Raw genomic sequence first — 17712 nt, 5'->3', positions numbered from 1 at the left:
TTTTTATGAATTTTAATTTTAGTATCAAACTTAACTAGCAAATGAAAATATTAAAAAAAATTATGCGGGGAGGGTTCATGTGGAGTGGGTCTATGCGGGGCGGGGTGGGTTGAGAATGAAAAAAAATGTTATGCGGGGCGGGGTGGATTAAAAATTTTGTGAGTTAAGCTCAACCCACCCCGCCCCCTCCCAGCACCGTCCCATTGCCATCCCTATTTTGACTCATTAGTCCCATTTGATATTGCTAATAGTTGTAATCTTAAGTTAACTATCTACCTTTCGGGGACCGACTGGAGGACAAATTTGTAATTCTTTGGATATTGCTAATTCAATCATCAGTCCTATGATTATCCCATGTCGTCGTTCTCTGACCAGTGTCTTTAGAAGTACTAAAAGCTGCTATTGACTGAGAGGTGATTCCTCTGTGGTGATTCCTGCTTGGTTGTCAGTCTCTTTATGTATCCAATCTTGTGCTATGAGTTCTTTCCGAGCCATTATGTGTTGTAATGGGAGAAGTGGGAGACTAAGTTTTCATTTTTTTATGAGTAAAGGTATAAATATAAATTCAATACCAAGCTGGTACAGAGACAAAGTACAACAAAGCTAGACAGGAATCCTTTTAAAGTTGTAAGATGGTGAAGCTTGTGACAGAAAGTTCAACAAATCTTCATCTTTTAGTTTCCAAGATATCACCCAATGGTGATGCTTGTGATGGAAAGTTCGAGAACAAAAAAAATGACAGTGTGGAGAAGATAGAAGCTTCTAGTCACTGAAATTGAGGACGAAGATGAAAAAGACATTAATTATGGTGTTTCTGATATTGAGACTACTAAGGCTTATAAATGAGAGCTTAACGCATGCGAGTGTTCTCCTTAGTCCTACACATTGAGCTTTCGAAAAGGGTGCTTGTGGGAGCAACTCAATAAGATGTGGGTTCAGTTCCCTATATGCGTTATCCTAATAGATTCCCTCACCCTCTTTCATTTCCGCTTAAGCTTCCTTGGTTTGTGGGATTAATTGATTGGACATTGAGACTCATAATAGTTCCTAGGAACAACTTCTATTAAATACGATACCACATTTGATTTGATTGAACTCATGGATCCAATCGCCAAGGAAAGCCAGTCCACTAACGCTTATAAATGAGATTAGGAGTGATCTCTAACAATGATGGATAAAGTTGTCATGCGAGGTTATTTAAAGGGTTAGTGCAACGATTGGGTGTTTGGGCTATTTCAGCTTCCCACTTATTGTTTGCCGATGATACTTTAGTTTGTTGTGATGGAGATATGAACCAATTTATCATTTAGGCTAAGTGCTTACTTGGTACAAGCCTCAAAATTAACCCAAGTGTGAGATATTTCCAGTCGGGCAAGTGGTTGACATTGTGGTGCTCGCTCAAGTTTTAAACTGCAAGGTGGGATCTTCCTACTAACCTATCTTGAACTTTCGCTAGGGGCTTCGAGCAAGGATGTTTAGGTATGGAATGGTTCTTCTAAGGGTTGAGAAGAGAATAGAGATTAACAGGGTGGCAAAAAAGATACTTGACCAAAGAAGGGAAAGAGGTGCTTATCAAGAGCACTTTATCGAGTATTCCCACTTCCTTCATGTCTTTATTTTATGCTTTAACTTCGGTCACAAGAAAATTGCTGAGGTTTCAAAGAAATTGTCTTTGGGATGGGGTGGATGAAGCAAAGAAATTTCATTTGGTGCAGCGGAAGACTGGCTCATCTCCTAAAAATGGGGAGGTTTCAGAATTAAAGATTTGATGCTTTTTAACAAAGTTTTATTAGGCAAATAGATTTGCATTTCAGGATGGATGTAAACGCCTTTTGGAGAGGGGTGGTAGTTGATAAATATGGGGTAATGGAAGGGATATGGTGAACTAGAGATGTAACTATGCCTTTTGGGTGTGGTTTGTGGAGGAATATAATGAAGGGATGGGATAATTTCAATGTAAATATCTCATTTAATGTTGGAAATTGTAGGACAGTTAATTTTGGGGGATATAGGTTGTGTGGGGATAGCATACTGAAAAATTATTTTCAGACTTTGTATAAAATGTCACGTCAAGGAGATTTGATGGTCCAACAAATTAGGGAGACACATGGTGGAGAGATTCTTTGGAATTTGAGATTTAGATGGCATTTCCACGATTGGGAGGTAACCAAACTACAAAGGTTGATTGCGCTCCTTCACAAGCAAGTCATTCAAATGGATAAACCTAATGCTCAGTCGTGGGGTTGTGCCAGCTAGTGTTAGTGGATCATCTTCTCATTCATTGTCTTTACCATGAGATTATGGTGGGACATGCTTCGGTGGTTCGGAGTTTCTTGGATAATGTGATTAACTGTGAAAGATTTGTTGTTTTGTTTGGGATGTGGGAAAAGAAGGAGAAGACATCGAGCACTGAACTTGGTCCCTCTTGCATTGATGTGGGTTATTTGGAAAGAGAGAAATAAGAGAGCTTTTGAGGGGGTACAATCAAGTTCTCAGGTGAGGAATAGCCTCTGGTCATTTATTTTCTTTTGGTGCACCCATAAAGTTCCTTGCTGTATAGAAGAATGGGTGGACTTTGTAGAGAATCAGATTTTGTAGATTCTTTACCTTTTGGTTTATACCTTGTATACGGCCAACTCAGCCATGTTTATGAATGAAATTCATTTACCTTCTTAGAAAAAAACGGATTGCTACAGTGAAAACAACTAAAATTTTTCTTTTGTTGATGATTACAGCCACATTGAAAGTACCTCCCAACTGCATGCAATTGACTCCCCACAGGATATTTTGATGCTTCCCAGTATGAAGGAGTGTACAATTTACAAGAGAAATTAAACCATGCAAAAGACTTGAGAAAGTTTTGGATGAGATTGTCTCTTCTTTGCAAAATGCTTTTGTCCAACGAAGACAAATTCTGGATGCAACTTTGGTGGCTAATGAAGCGATTGATTCGAGGAATAACTGGGTGAGCGGGTGTTTTGTGTAAATTGGAAATTTTTGGATTTCATCTTGTTGAAGATGGGAGTTTTGGAGAAATGGAGAAAGTGGGTCAGTTTTTGCATCTCTTTGATGTGATACTCAATGTTGGTGAATGACAATCCATGTAATTTCTTTGGTAGTTTGAGAGGTTTAAGGTGAGGAGATCCTTTATCACATATGATTTTTATCTTGGTGATGGAAGCATTGAGCAGAATGATTGATAGAGCAGTTTGTGGACATATCATGGGGTTCAAGGCTGTAGTTAGTGGTGTTGGTTCCATGTTAGTTACAGACTCTTATTTTCAGATGATACTTTGGTGTTTTGTGATGCAGATGGTATCCAGTTAGACTACCTTGGACAAGTGTGAACTTGGTTCCAGGTGGTGTCAGGGATTAAAATTAACCTTAGAAAAAAAAATCCAAGATCATACATGCTGGCTCTGTGGATAGAAAAAATTCTGAGATCATACATGTTGGCACCGCGGATAACATTGATATGCTTGCTCAAGTTTTGCAATGTAGAGTAGAGGTTTTTCCTACTATCTACCTTGGATTACCTCTAGGCGTGGCGAGCAAGGATATTGGTGCCTGGAATCTAGTCATCCATTATGTAGAGAAGAGGTTAGTAGGTAGGGTAGAACAAGGGTTAGCAGAAAAGATACTTGTCCAAAGGAGGCAAGGAAGTGTTTATTAAGAGCACTTTATCGAGTATCCCTACATATTGTATGTCCTCGTTCTACGCTCCCACTATTGTTATACTGAAATTGGAAAGGTTGCCAAGAAATTTTCTTTGGGATGCGGCATATGGGACAATGAAGTCTCGCTTAATCCAATAGGACACCGTGAAATCTCCTAAACAGTGGGTAGGTCTTGGGGTTGAGGATTTGAAGGTATTTAACATAACACTTTTGGGTAAATGGTTGTGGAGATTTGGGGTGGAGGGAGAAGTTTATGGAGAGGGGTGATAGCGGATGAATATGGAGAAATGAAAGGGGAGTGAGAACAAATAGGATCATTTTTTCCTTTTGGGTGTGGTGTGTGGAGGAACATTATGAAGGGATGGGAAGCTTTTAATGATAACATTGATTTTAAGGTTGGGGATCGGAGTAAAGTTAGTTTTTGGGGGAAAAAGTGATGTGGAGGTTTGGTGCTTAAGGATGAATTCCCAAGTTTGTATAGGGTTTCTTGCTAAAGGGATTTTCTGTTCAACAAGTTAAGGGGATACAAAGGGATGGAACTTTTGGGAATTTGAGGTTCAGAAAGAATTTCTAGAACTGGGAGGTGACCGAGCTTTAGAGACTGCTAGTTTTACTTCAAAAGCAATGCAAACCAAATCTTGCTTAGAGTTGGGAGTTTGGGAATAACTAAGTGTTCTCAGACAAGTCCTTTTCTGAGAAGCTCATGGGTAGGGCGGAAGAGAGTTTGCCATATGTTTTGTTTTTGATACATCAGGTGTCGAGGAAAGTGTGTTTCTTCACGTGGTTAGCTACTAGAGGGGTGATCTTGATGACGGAGAATCTTAAAAAATAAAAGGTTGTCTTCTTGAACTGGTGTTTCCTTTGCAAGAAGGTAGGTGAGGACATGGATCATATTCTATTACATTGCAAATTAGCCACAAGGTTATGTGGGATATCTTTGTATGGTTTGGCATTTCTTGGGTAATGCCAAGATCCGGTGAAGGAGTTGATGTACAGTTGGAGGAGTGGAGCTAGATGAAGAAGGCATAAGGTGTGGAATGTAACTCCTCTAGCCCTAATATAGCCTTATAGGTCATTTGCAAAGAGAGAAATATGAGAGCTTCTGAATCGATAGAGATGAGCTTTTCTCAATTGAGAAGTAAGTATTCTTCAATCCCTTATTTTCTTTTGGGTGCAATGTAGTTCCTGGTTGTATAGATGATTGGGTCTCTTTTGGAGAGAACAATATTTTGAAGGTCTTCTCCTTTTTTGGTGTACTCTTGTATACGACTAAGTTGACCTTGTTTTTATCGATGAAATCTTTTACTTGATAAAAAAACAGAATGTCAGACCAATAAAAAAAGGGGGATGTTATATGTCTTACAGTTGAATTCGTTGAGCACATAGTGAATGTCAAGGAAATTTTCTTGCATTTTGGTAGTCTGATGAGGATATGAAATGAGCTTGACAAAGTGTTCTCTGGTAAGAGGGTGTTTGGATTGACTTTTTAAAAGTAACTTATAAGCTAAAAGCCATAAGTTGGGAATACCCAACTTTTGGCTTTTAGCTTATTTTTATACTTTTTTGGTCTAAAAGTAAGTGCTTAAAAATATTTTTTGTCTTCTCCAAACACCGCAAAAAATAGAAAAGGAGCTTGAAAGCTAAAAACACTTCCGACAAGCCAATCCAAACACTCTTTTAGTCCTTCTATGCGAAGCTCTTGGTTAGAGCGGAGGAGAGTTTTCCATATGTTTCGGTCTAGATACCTCAGGCGCCGAGGAAGGTGTGTTTCTTCCTATGGTTAGCTACTAGAGGAGTGATTTTGATGGCGTATACTCTTAGAAAATGAATGGTTGTCTGGTTGAGCTGGTGTTTCCTTTGCAAAGAGGCGGGTGAGGATGTGTATCATATTTTGTAACATTGTGATTTAGCCACAAGGTTATGGGGGGACATATTCAGATGATTTGATGTTTCTAGGGTAATGCCGAAGTCTGTGAAGGAGTTGATGTTCAACTGGAAGAGTGGAGCTATAAGACGAAGGCACAAGGCGTGAAATGTTACTCCTCTTGCTCTAATGTGTATCATTTGGAAGAGAGACATAAGAGAGCTTTTGAAGGGGTGGAAATGAGCTTTCCTCAATTGGGAAGTAGTCTTTGATCCCTTATTTTCTTGTATAGAGGATTGGGTGTGTCTTTTGGAGAGAACCAAATTTTGTAGGTTTCTCCTTTTTGTTAATACCTATTGTATACGACCATGTTGGCGTTGCTAGTATCAATAAAATCTTCTACTTGATCAAAAAAGAACAAAATGAAATGTCAAATGAGCTTCCCTACTTGTTTGGGACTGAGGCGTAGTTGTTGTTGTATACTTGTGCGATGAGTCCTACTGTTATAATTGGCCAGGTTATAGGTTATAATCCTTTCCCTTGATATGCACATCAGGATATCAGAAAGGGACAAAAGCATCAGTTCCTGCCAAGGCTGAAGTGCAAAAAGCAATACCAACTATAGAGGTCCCTGCATTGTCTTTGGATGAATTGAAAGAGGAAACTGACAATTTTGGATCAAAAGCATTAATTGGTGAAGGATCTTATGGAAGAGTATACTATGCTAATCTAAACAATGGCAAACCCGTGGCTGTGAAAAAGCTTGATGTTTCATCTGAGCCTGAGACTAATGTTGACTTCCTGAGCCAGGTAACCATATTGTCTTAATGTAATTTTTCCTTGCTGCTTCCATGTCTTATTATACAGAGACCCCACTGATCTTTATTTTCTTTTTCCTCTTAAGGTCTCTATGGTTTCAAGATTGAAGCATGAAAATCTGGTGGAGTTGCTTGGTTACTGTGTGGAAGGGAACCTTCGTGTATTAGCGTATGAGTTCGCAACAATGGGTTCCTTGCATGATATTCTGCATGGTATCAGAATATTTCATTTGAGTGAGATAGAAAATTATTGGATTAATGAGAAGGTAATTCATATGATATATATGCTTTGTGGATTGTATGTACACTTGCAGGCAGGAAAGGTGTACAAGGAGCACAACCTGGACCCACTCTTGATTGGATGCAGCGGGTAAAAATTGTTGTTGATGCTGCAAGGGGCCTTTAGTATTTGCATGAGAAGGTCCAGCCTCCAAGAATACACAGGGATATTAGATCAAGCAATGTCCTTCTCTTTGAAGCCTACAAAGCAAAAATTACTGATTTTAATCTGTCAAATCAGTCTCCTGACATGGCTGCTCGTCTTCATTCTACACGAGTTTTGGGAACATTTGGTTATCATGCACCAGAGTAATGTCTTGCACCTTACTCTTTGACTAATTTTTATTTATCGAATTTGTCCTGTCTTCTTACACGTCAGTACACATGTAGTTTAGTCTAATGTTTTTGGTATTTTTGAATAATTCTAATCTCATTGCTTCTTGCAACATGCTACTGAATTTTATGTTCTTTTTAGGTATCTAGATTAAGTTTCTTTCCAGATAGGCATATCCTGGACCAAAAAAGTCCAATTTAAATGCAAAAATGGGAAAACAAACTAGAAGAAAAGAGTGTGATCTGTAGGAATGGTGAAACACTATGGCAAAGATTATATGTTTTGTATCTTTAGCTAAGCATTTGAAACTGTAGTTCTGTAGGACAAACCATAAGACGTCAGATTGCTTTTGATATACATCCTATATATGCACATAGACTCACACACACACATTATGTGGGAGATCTTGGCGTCATGGTGTATTTGTTAGAAATTATAGAGTCAATTTACATCTGCCAAAAGTTTTCATGAATAAGGGTATGGTGTGTAAGAGTGGTCATGCTACCATCTATATCTCTCATTTAAAATAATTAAAAGACTCATTATGGTGTTGTTGAGTGGTCATGCTATCATCTATATCTCTCATTTAAAATAATTAAAAGACTCATTATGGTGTTGTTCTCCAAGCTGTCTTCTTTCACTCTCTATCTTTGTTCTTGACAATAAGGAGAAAACTACTACATGTACTTAGTTATGTAGTGGTATATACTAATATGAGTAAAACATATCCCAACTTCTTGGTATCACCTATATAGATCTGTTTTTAATTTTTTTTTATCAATCCCTATCTTTTGCTAAATTTACATGGATTCCGAGAGACTGTAGGTCTTTTGAGACAACTTCCTATACACCATGGCATTTGGAGGTCAATGTGGGACATGAGCAAACCATTTAAAGCGACCTTCTCACATTTTTTTATCCTAAATATATGTGCTACTTGCACCTTCTTGATAATGTGATCTATTTTTAAATCTTATCTTCTTTTGTATAACTGCATATCCATCTTAGTATCTCGACGACACTCATCTTGTGGATGTGTTGGGTTTTAGTAGGCGAAAATTCACTTCCATCGCTGGGAAAAGCCATTTGATGCACATCAACTAGCTTTCCCATCGCTGCTTTCATCCTTTCTGTTAAGAGTTTGGACATTATCTTATAGACCCCTTCAATGAGACTAATGGGTCTAAAATATTTTAACTCTTCAACACCATTCTTCTTGGGAATTAGGAACTTAAAAAGTGTTTTTTTTCAATTTCCCAAAAATTCTTGTCTTTCACAAGCTAGAATTCGACTTATTTATCTTCAGGCGTTTTGGAACATAACTTGCCTTGCACTAGCACAAAACTTTTGCTTGGCTCCAATAGACCTCTATGGTTAGTCTTCGTAAGATGAAGGAAACCCTTTTTTAAATCAGTTAAAGTATTTCATTGATAATATCAAGTTACCATTCTAAAGAAAAAAAAAGTATTTCATTAATAATATCAAGGTCAACTTGGCCATATACAACTTAGCTCGTTTTTGTTTGCCTAGATGATGGATGAATTGATACGACATATTCAAGGTGAGGTGTCATGGTGTATGTTATTTGCAGATGACATGATATTGATTGATGAGACTCGCAACAAAGTTAACGTTAGGTAGGAGGTGTGGAGACAAACTTTGGAGTCTAAAGGTTTCAAGTTGAGTAGGACTAAAACAGAATATTTGAGTGCCAATTTAGTGATGCTACGTATGAGGTAGGCGTAAGAGAGAGTTTTAAGTACCTTGGGTCTTTTATCTAAGGAAATGAGGAGATCGGTGATGATGTCACACATCATATTGGTGCAACATGGATGACATGGAGACTTGTGTGATAAAAAGGAACCACCAAGCTTAAAGTAAGGTTTATAGAGTGGTGGTTAGACAGAGTGTTGTATGTGGTGGAGTGTTGGCTAGTCAATCTTGTGTTTAGAAGATGCAAGTTGCTGAAATGAGGATGCTAAGATAGATGTGTTGGTACATTAGGGGCGGGCTCAATATTGTTGGACTCTACTTCTCTCCCTGAGCTTGCTCCGCTCTATGCCCAAGATAAGTTTAGGAATAAGGATATTTGGGACAAGGCGGAAGTGACCTCCAAGGTGGTCATTAAGGGAAGAGAGATTGAGATGGTTTGGGCATGTGAAGAGGTTATGTGCAAATGCCCCATTGAGGAGGTGTGAGAGATTGGTTATAGTGGGTGTGAGAGATTGGATATAGTTATGAGGAGAGGAAGAAGTAGACCGAAAAAGTATTGGAGAGACATGATTAGATAGAATATGACACAACTGTAGTTTACTGAGGACATGACCTTAAATAAGAGGATATGGAGGTTGCGAATTTGGGTAGAAGTTTAGTAGGTGGTGGAACGTTGTCTTCTTTTTCGATTAGGCATGGTGGCAGTGTTATCCAAAGCTAAAAGCGCAAAGGAAAAGCTCTAAGGTTTATTGGGGCTTTAAGCGCAAATAAAATGTGTGCTTTAATAAGAAAAGATGCAAATGGAGAAAACAATACAAATATATATGTCTAGTCCTAGTCTAATAATTATATGTACAAATAACAAATATATGGACAACAAGATTGATTTTTCTTGATGAAAAACTGAAAGTTCAATTTTTTAGTGTTGCCCCTCTAGGAAACACTCATTGACAAGAAAAAGTATGTCTTAAAGCCTTGATGACGACACTAAACCGCACATTAAGCGAGGTGAAGCGCTCAACATGTTTTGTGTCTCACTTCAGTTCTCTAGTGCGCCTTTGACACAACCACTGGGTAGTAGTCTAGAGCATTGTGTTCGTTGTAGTATTAACTTAATTCATGTAGTTTCTTGCTTTTGTTATCTGTTACCATTTGTTGTTTATTGTGTTTCGGTGATCGCACAATTTTGTTTATGTTACTGTTCCTTTCCTGAATGTTCTGCACTGTTTTTAAATTAGTTGTCATATTTTCTTCACTGTCGTTTTTCCTTGTCATTAATACTTTGATTCGCTACACTGGAGCCGAGGTCCTTCAAAAACAACCTCTTCACCTTCACGAGGTAGACCCCACATGGGATTTCAAGGGGTAAGTTATTGTTGTTGCTGTTAGATGTTTGGACATGAATTAGTTAATATTTGAAAAAATATATTTTTGAAGTTGAAAAAGAGTATTTGAAAGTTGAAGTTGTGTATGAACATGCAACATAGTGGAGGTTTTGTGAGTGGAATCTTGAAAACTCCTAAAACCTGCTTTTCAAACTTCCAAATTTGTATTTCAAAGAATTAATGGTCAAAAAACATTCCTAAACTATCACCTTTTTGCGAGTTTCATACTTTAACTCTCCTTTGTTCCATTTACTTACCTAAACTATCACTCCTTTTGTATTAAAATACACCTCAATGCTTAGTTGGCCTACACGCGCCTTGTCAATTTGGAACAAATATTTGGTCAATTCAACAATCATTTTGTCAATGGATAGTCAAGGTATGAATCTCGCAAAAAAGTGATAAATGAAATAATCTCCAATTATTTTGAAATAGTACCTTTGGACGAACAGGTCATTATGGTTCAGAGAACTTGTTAGGTCACCTAAACAAAGGAAAATGAAGTGTTTAGGCACCATATTTAAGTAAGATCTAATGCAAATTCTTTGTAGTGATTGAACTTCAGCTCCCAAAATGATTGTTTTTGTTGTTCCCCATGGTGGATTTAGTAGATTTTGTAATCCACGAGCCCAATAATAGACCTTAGGCGATTAGATTATGCAAAAGATTTGTTATGCTCTTACCAAAATGCTACTAAATTTGGACCTGAGCTCTTTGGTCAAGTGGTAAGAGTGCAACACGTGATGTGTGTGTTAGATGCATCAACGGTTTGATCAGTGTGCCATTAATCATTGGAGATTTCTCATTATAAAAAAATGCTACTAAACCTTACTGAGATTTGTGGTGGGATGTTCGGATATGCTTTTTGTGCAAATACACATAAGCATAAAGAATCTTTAACACACTTTTATTTCTTCCTCTTTCTATAGAAATACCATTTGTTAGGTTCTGTTCTATGAAATTACCTGAATTTTGAAGTTTTTAGGAGGTTTGCGTCATAACAATAGTTGTTTACTAAGGTATCTAAAGGTTTGGTACAAAGCCTAATGACTGATATGAGATTTTAATTTGTTGCGCTTTGTGTCATATCCTATTTTAATCAAGTCTATGTTACATTGTTTCTGCTGTTTATTAGTGGCAAAATTCTTCAGACTGTGTTGTTTTGAGGAGCTTTATCTCAACCCAACTCTCTAAAAAATGTTTACAGATATGCAATGACAGGACAATTGACACAAAAGAGTGATGTGTATAGCTTTGGGGTGGTTCTTCTTGAACTTTTGACAGGAAGAAAACCTGTAGATCATACAATGCCTCGTGGACAACAGAGCTTGGTTACTTGGGTGAGCATTGCATTATGCGCGAAATGACTTATTTATTTCTTGTGTTTCTTCTCATTTTGTGACCCTTCCTTCGTTTGTTTTGGTAATGATTATTTTCTATGCTTAATTATATCTTTGTAAAGCGTAGGCTACTCCGAGATTAAGTGAAGATAAGGTCAAGCAATGCATCGATCCAAAGATGAAAGAAGTTCCTGGAAAAGGAGTTGCTAAGGTTTCTGCCCTTCCCCTCTCTGACATTAATTTTTTTTAATGGTAAAAACTTTCCTGTACCTTCAGTAAATAAGAGGTATTTAACAACCGCACCCACCCACAAAAAAAAAAAAAAACACCCGAAAGATCATAAAAGTATCAACAAGTCTATTGGTAATTTATTTTTTTCTTGTTTGCTTAATTCAGTTGGCAGCTGTTGCAGCACTGTGCGTACAATATGAGGCTGAGTTCCGTCCTAATATGAGTATTGTTGTCAAAGCTCTTCAACCACTGTTGAAGGCACCTGCTCCTGAGTCATAGGGGCTGTAGTTTCATTTACTCATTTTATATTCAATTTACTTTGATCACTCTTGTATTTCTTTTCACCTGGATAAAGATCATTTCTTCATTTCTCCCCCTCTTTGTCTGGTTTGTTCAGTCTATTGCATGTCATGTTAATAGTATGGGAGTACTTTAGCGGGTTACTGTAAAACTGGGTTTGGTTATTCTTGCTTTTTCTTCTTCTTTTCCTTTTGTGGTTTTTCCTCGTATCAATTTGTGTATCAAAATTTATTTTTATGGATTGAATGACGAATATGTAGTATGCTATGTCAAGGTACAGACTTGGTGTCCGTTTTCTATGTAAGCTGCATCGGCTATTGTTACCCGACAGTAGTAAAGTCATAGTATCCAAAAGAGCCGTGCAAAGTGGGGGTGCGGCAGCTAAACCCGAGAACCGTTATCGAATCAAGAAGAGGTTGACTTGACCATCACTATATAGATTGTCCAAATGAGAAATCTGGACACCCAATTTCCAAGTTAAGGTGCGCTATCTGTTTTTTGAGTTTTTATTAATTTTGTCAGTTTATATAGACATCATTTGTTTTTATGGTAATGAAAAATATTATATATTATAACGAAAGAAACTACCAGGGATGTAACTGGGACACCATTGAGTTACAAATAATGATACATACACTAGATGCTAAAAGTCTACTAAACTAGTAGTGGTGATATTAGTGTCGAAGGCCACCTGCTGAGATGAGTACTGTTGATGAGCTTGAAAGCCCCCAATCCTTGTAGCGTGGCTGTAGAGACCAAACATAGGTGTAGTTTTCCAGCCCGGTCTTCCTCCAACACGTCCATCAGTTGACACAATGGGTTGAAAAAACAGAGGTGGAAACACACGAAATTTTGAATTTAATTTTATGACCTGAAATTCTAAAAAAGTGATGTTGTTCTTGTAGAAGTAATAACTGTCATTCACTAAATTGTCATGAACAAAATTTGGGGTCAAAATCGGATCGGTAAGCCACAATATGAAAAATTTCAGAACTGAGACACCCGAAAAGCTGAGAGAAGTATGCTTTTTGTTTAGTGACCCCAGTGCATAGGGATGACAATTGAGCGGGTGCGGGGAGGGGTGGGCCTACGTTTGCCCCTTTGGGAAAATTTTTATTTTCCGTTCAGGCCTTGTTTGAACTCAAAATTGTGTGATATGAGCGTCCAATAATTTTTTGGCCGAAAAATCTCTACTTCTCATTCCGGGCCTCGTTTGAACTTGAAAAAATTCACGTTTGCCCCTTCGAACCAACACGGTCATTAAGTAGGTCATCACACCCACAAGAATTTTCGATCAAAAAATCGTCAGGCGCACATATCACACAAAATTTATAGCTATAATACACGAAAAATGGAAAATTCCCTATTTGTCGTTCGGAGCCTCATTTGAACTTGAAAAAACATATGTTTGCCCCTCTAAATCAACGCGTGCCATTTAATAGGTTGTCATGGATGTCCAAGAGAAATTTTGGCAAAAAAATCAACAGTTGTACTTATCACACAAAATTCATGGACTAAAACACATGAAAATGGAAAAATTCGTATTTCATGTTCGTGCCTCATTTAAACTCAAAAAACCTACATTCTTCCCCTTCGAATTACCTACACCATTAAATAGGTCGTCACTAACGCCTAGGGGTGGACGTTCAGTTTGGTTTTATCAAACTTCGATTCGATTTTTCGGTTTTCGGTTTTTAGAAAAGTGTGCACCGTATATTAAACCAAACTAATTTGGTTCGGTTTGATTTTTTCTACTTAGGTTCGGTTTAGTTCGGTGTTTTTAAATCGGTTTTTCGGTGTGAATGAAAAATAAAGGATAAAGTATAAGATACTTAGAAATTTAAAACTATGTTAAGGAATGATGCCTATTACTGTGGAACACTTATTGTGCTAACTAAATGACTATATTTGTCTTTATCAAGAACATTGTGCCTCCAACAATTTATCGAGAAAAACAAGTATGAAGATGGTTCCTTTACATAATGTACATTGGTAGAAATATGTTTGAGTTTCTCTTGGAAATTAATATTTCAAGTTAATATTAAATTGTACATTTGGTGTTATTTTGATTTGTTCATGAATGATTTAATTGTTGATTGAATTTTCAATTTTTAGTTAAGAGAATGCCCATATATATATATAATTATATATATATTATTTTATTTTTAATTTTTAATTTTTTAAAAATAAAAGTTCAATTTTTCGGTGCACTGAAGTTTTGAGACCCTTACACCGAACACTGAATCGAAGAACCGAACTTCTGAAAAAATAACACTGACACCAAACCGAAAAACCAAAAAACCGAATTAGTTCGGTTCGGTTTGGTTTTTCGATTCTCCGGTATTTATGCCCACCCCTACTAACGCCCACTTAAAATTTTAGTCAAAATATCGTTGGGCACACATATCACATAATATCCATGGACTTACACATGAAAAAAATGAAAATAAATCCCTATTTCATGTTCTGTGCCTCGTTTGAACTCAAAAAAACCTACATTTGCCCCTCCGAACAACATGCGCCATTAGGTAGGTTGTTAGAGACGCCCACAAATTTTTTTTATCAAAACACAGTCGGGTTCACATATCATACAAAATTCATGGACTATATAACACATGAAAAATTGGAGAAAGTCTCAATTTCCTGTTCTGGGACTTGTTTGAACTTGAAAAAGTCTACATTTGCCCATCTAAACCAAAACACATCATTTAATAGGTCGTCAAGACCCCCATGGAAAATTTCGGCAATAAAATCATCGGACGCACATATCACACAAAATCCATGGAGTATTACGCACGAAGTTGAAATCTCTATTTCTCGATTCGGGCCTTGTTTGAACTTGATAAAATTAATGTTTCCCTTTCAAACCAACGCGCGCCATTAAGTAGGTCATCACTAACCCCACAATAAAATTTCAGCTAAAAAGACATTGGGCGCAAACATCACACAAAATTCATGGACTATAACACATGAAAAATGGAAAAATTCTTATTTCCTATTTTGGGACTCATTTGAATTGGAAAAACCTATGTTTGCCTTTCCGAACCAACACGCGTCATTAAGAAAGTCGTCAGGGATGCCCATGAAAAATTTGAGCCAAAAAATCGTTGAACGCACATACACAAAATTAATGGATTATAACACATGAAAAATGGCAAAAATCCTATTTCCCAATCTGGGCCTCGTTTGAAGTTAAAAATACCTATGTTTGCCCCTCCAAACCAACGCGCTCCATTAAGTAGGTCGTCACGGATGCCCACAATAAATTTCAGCCAAAAAATTGTCAGGTGTACATATCACACAAAATCTATGGACTATAACACATAAAACAAAGAAATATCCCTATTTCCTATTTTGGGACTCATTTGAATTGGAAAAGACCTACGTTTGTACCTCTAAACCAACACACACAATTAAGTATATCTCCTTGGACCCCCACAAAAATTTTCGGTCAAAAAACCATTTGACGCACATATCAGACAAAATTCATTTACTATAACACACGAAAAATAAAAAAAAATTCTACTTATCGGTTTGGACCTCGTTTGAACTTTAAAATATTTATATTTGCCCCTCCAAACCAATGCACACCATTCATCACGGACGCCCACGAAAAATTTCAACAGAGTTGCCTTTGAGTAGAGAAAAAGGATACATGTAAAAGAAAGCGGAATGGAATGAAGTTTGGCAATATGGAGAGCAAGATTTCTCCAAGGAGATCAGCATAGAGCTAGACCATGCAAGATATCAAAGCCATAGGAAGTCTGATGTAACAGACTCATCAGCTTATATCTTTTTCTTTGACTTGCTCTTGTGCTTTAAACGCATGCTTAACGTAACTGATTTTGTTGGATAAGTATAATTTTTAAGCCTATATTAGTTGTTAAATGAAGGCAAAAATAGATCCAATTTGTATACTGTACTCACAGTATCGTTGTGACTACTGAAGCAAACTTAGCATATATAGCCAACTGCAATGTCTGCACTCTCAACAATTTCTGTTGGGAGTTAGTGGTGGTGGTGGGACGCAGAAGGCAAAGGAGCACGGTGACATTGGTTTAGAAATAGATGTGATAAAAAAGGATAAGATGGAAGATATTTAATATATTTATTTTGTATAACTGTCTAACATACTTTTGTTGGAGTTCGTATAATTGAAAATTCCTTTACAAGTATAACTGGTTTGCTACTCTTCCTTTATATACAGTCGCCCGACACCATATTACCTAATATTGCTTGCTTCTATACTTGTCAAGATGGTGGGAGGAGAAAAAGAATTGACAACTAGAAGATAAAAAGAACTCAGGTTTCACTGAACAAAACTTTCTTCCCCAAGCTTTCAACAGCTGGGCAAGTACTCTTCACCAGGCCACTAAATTAGCATTCTAGAAACTGTTTGTTCTCTGACCAACTGCAGCCCGTGGACCATCCCAAAACACCCAGGATCATGTCAATCCTCGAACTTGCACCAACCTGCGGGAGCTGAGAATTCATAAAATAGCACATAAAGAGAGAGATTACTGAAGCATGTTCAGAAGACATACCAAGCTCTCTAGGTTGGCTTCAATATGAAATAGCACAACACCGATTCCCTTCCCTTTATCCGTCTCAGCCTGCAGTTTTTTTGAAGTAACAATCCAGTCACCTCAAAATTGAGAATTCTAACATAATTGAAACAGGAGAAGAATATGACTATTTAATTGCTTAGATCTTTGTACATTTTTCAGAATGAATATTCAAAAGGTAATATTTCAAAAGAAGAATGGAATTTAATAGATAGAATTGTTTAAGTCCCCTCCTAGTAACAGTTAGCACGGATTTCCTTTTTTATCCTACGCATTTCTTTCCCTCCCACGATGTTCTCAATCACTCCAGGTATGACATTCATCTTCTTCTTATTTTGCAAATCAGCATATCAAGAAAAAAGAAGCTATCTATGCTCTCCCCACTGCACCAAGACGCAAGTACTAGATCAAATTGACTAACTTGAACTGGTAAAATCCTCTTTCAACACAGGTCTCATTGTTAGCTCCTGCTGGTTATTGCTGAAGTAATAGAGATTAAAGAGCTAACAGTGTCACGTACTTTGTCACAGACTGCCTAACATAGCTAGCTAAGAAAAGTGTGAATCAAGGTTCATACATCTCTTAGGGTTGCAAACAAACAAGAATCACCGGAAAATGTATTTTTTATAAAAAGATACATTCAAAACACTAACAGCTGTCCATACAGGATTTCTAATTTCGAAATCTAGACAGAACTTGTCCTATGTTGCGTCCCATATTTCGAATCCATAATAGCTAAATCAGAATTTTACATAAACATAAGAGTTGTAGGTCTACGAATTATCTTTCCAAAACATATTTATTCACTGTAAAATAAGTTCGTTTGAATGAGATATGCATAAAATACCAACACTACCCAGCTCAAAAGCAGATTTCGTCACTTACCAAAAGAAGTGTGTGTCTCGAATTCCAGCCTAAAGGGCCAAGTTTTTCTCTTGTGATTTTGAAGAACAATATGTTTAGATATGTTTCTAAGGTTCTAAGACTCGAGGAAAACGAATTTACTAAAGGAGGTGTGAAAATATATTTATCACTTGGGCAGCTATCCTTCAAAGGTGCTGCCCAACAAAAATTGTGTGCTGCCTAAAATGCATACATATACACCTTTATGTATATCCCTCACCTCCTTTTAAAGTTGTACATAATTCTAATTAGAATATTATGAAACTACCCCAATACAATACCTTAAATTACGATCACAATTTA

General features: G+C 37.1%; 1 protein-coding gene and 1 long non-coding RNA gene across 2 annotated transcripts in view; one reads left to right on the top strand and one right to left on the bottom strand.

The window, feature by feature from the left end:
* Positions 1-12218, top strand: part of LOC102594648 (PTI1-like tyrosine-protein kinase 1) — a 13292-nt gene extending 1074 nt beyond the window's left edge. Inside the window, 6 exon segments of the mRNA XM_015304045.1 lie at positions 6098-6351; positions 6446-6572; positions 6674-6947; positions 11278-11410; positions 11538-11621; positions 11807-12218. Coding sequence (XP_015159531.1) covers positions 6098-6351; positions 6446-6572; positions 6674-6947; positions 11278-11410; positions 11538-11621; positions 11807-11920 — 986 coding nt within the window. The 3' untranslated portion in view covers positions 11921-12218.
* A 3797-nt stretch (positions 12219-16015) lies between these two features.
* On the bottom strand, positions 16016-17069 carry LOC107058385 (uncharacterized). The gene is made up of 2 exons (XR_001472001.1): positions 16486-17069; positions 16016-16414 (listed from the first exon to the last, which is right to left on the bottom strand). It is a non-coding gene; the product is annotated as an uncharacterized lncRNA (long non-coding RNA).
* Between the last annotated feature and the right edge of the window lie 643 nt (positions 17070-17712).

The sequence above is a fragment of the Solanum tuberosum genome, unplaced genomic scaffold (assembly GCF_000226075.1).
Source record: "Solanum tuberosum cultivar DM 1-3 516 R44 unplaced genomic scaffold, SolTub_3.0 scf00496, whole genome shotgun sequence".
NCBI classification, from domain to species: domain Eukaryota; kingdom Viridiplantae; phylum Streptophyta; class Magnoliopsida; order Solanales; family Solanaceae; genus Solanum; species Solanum tuberosum.
Note: the sequence above shows the minus strand (reverse complement) of the source record. Positions and strands in the feature narration are given on the sequence as shown.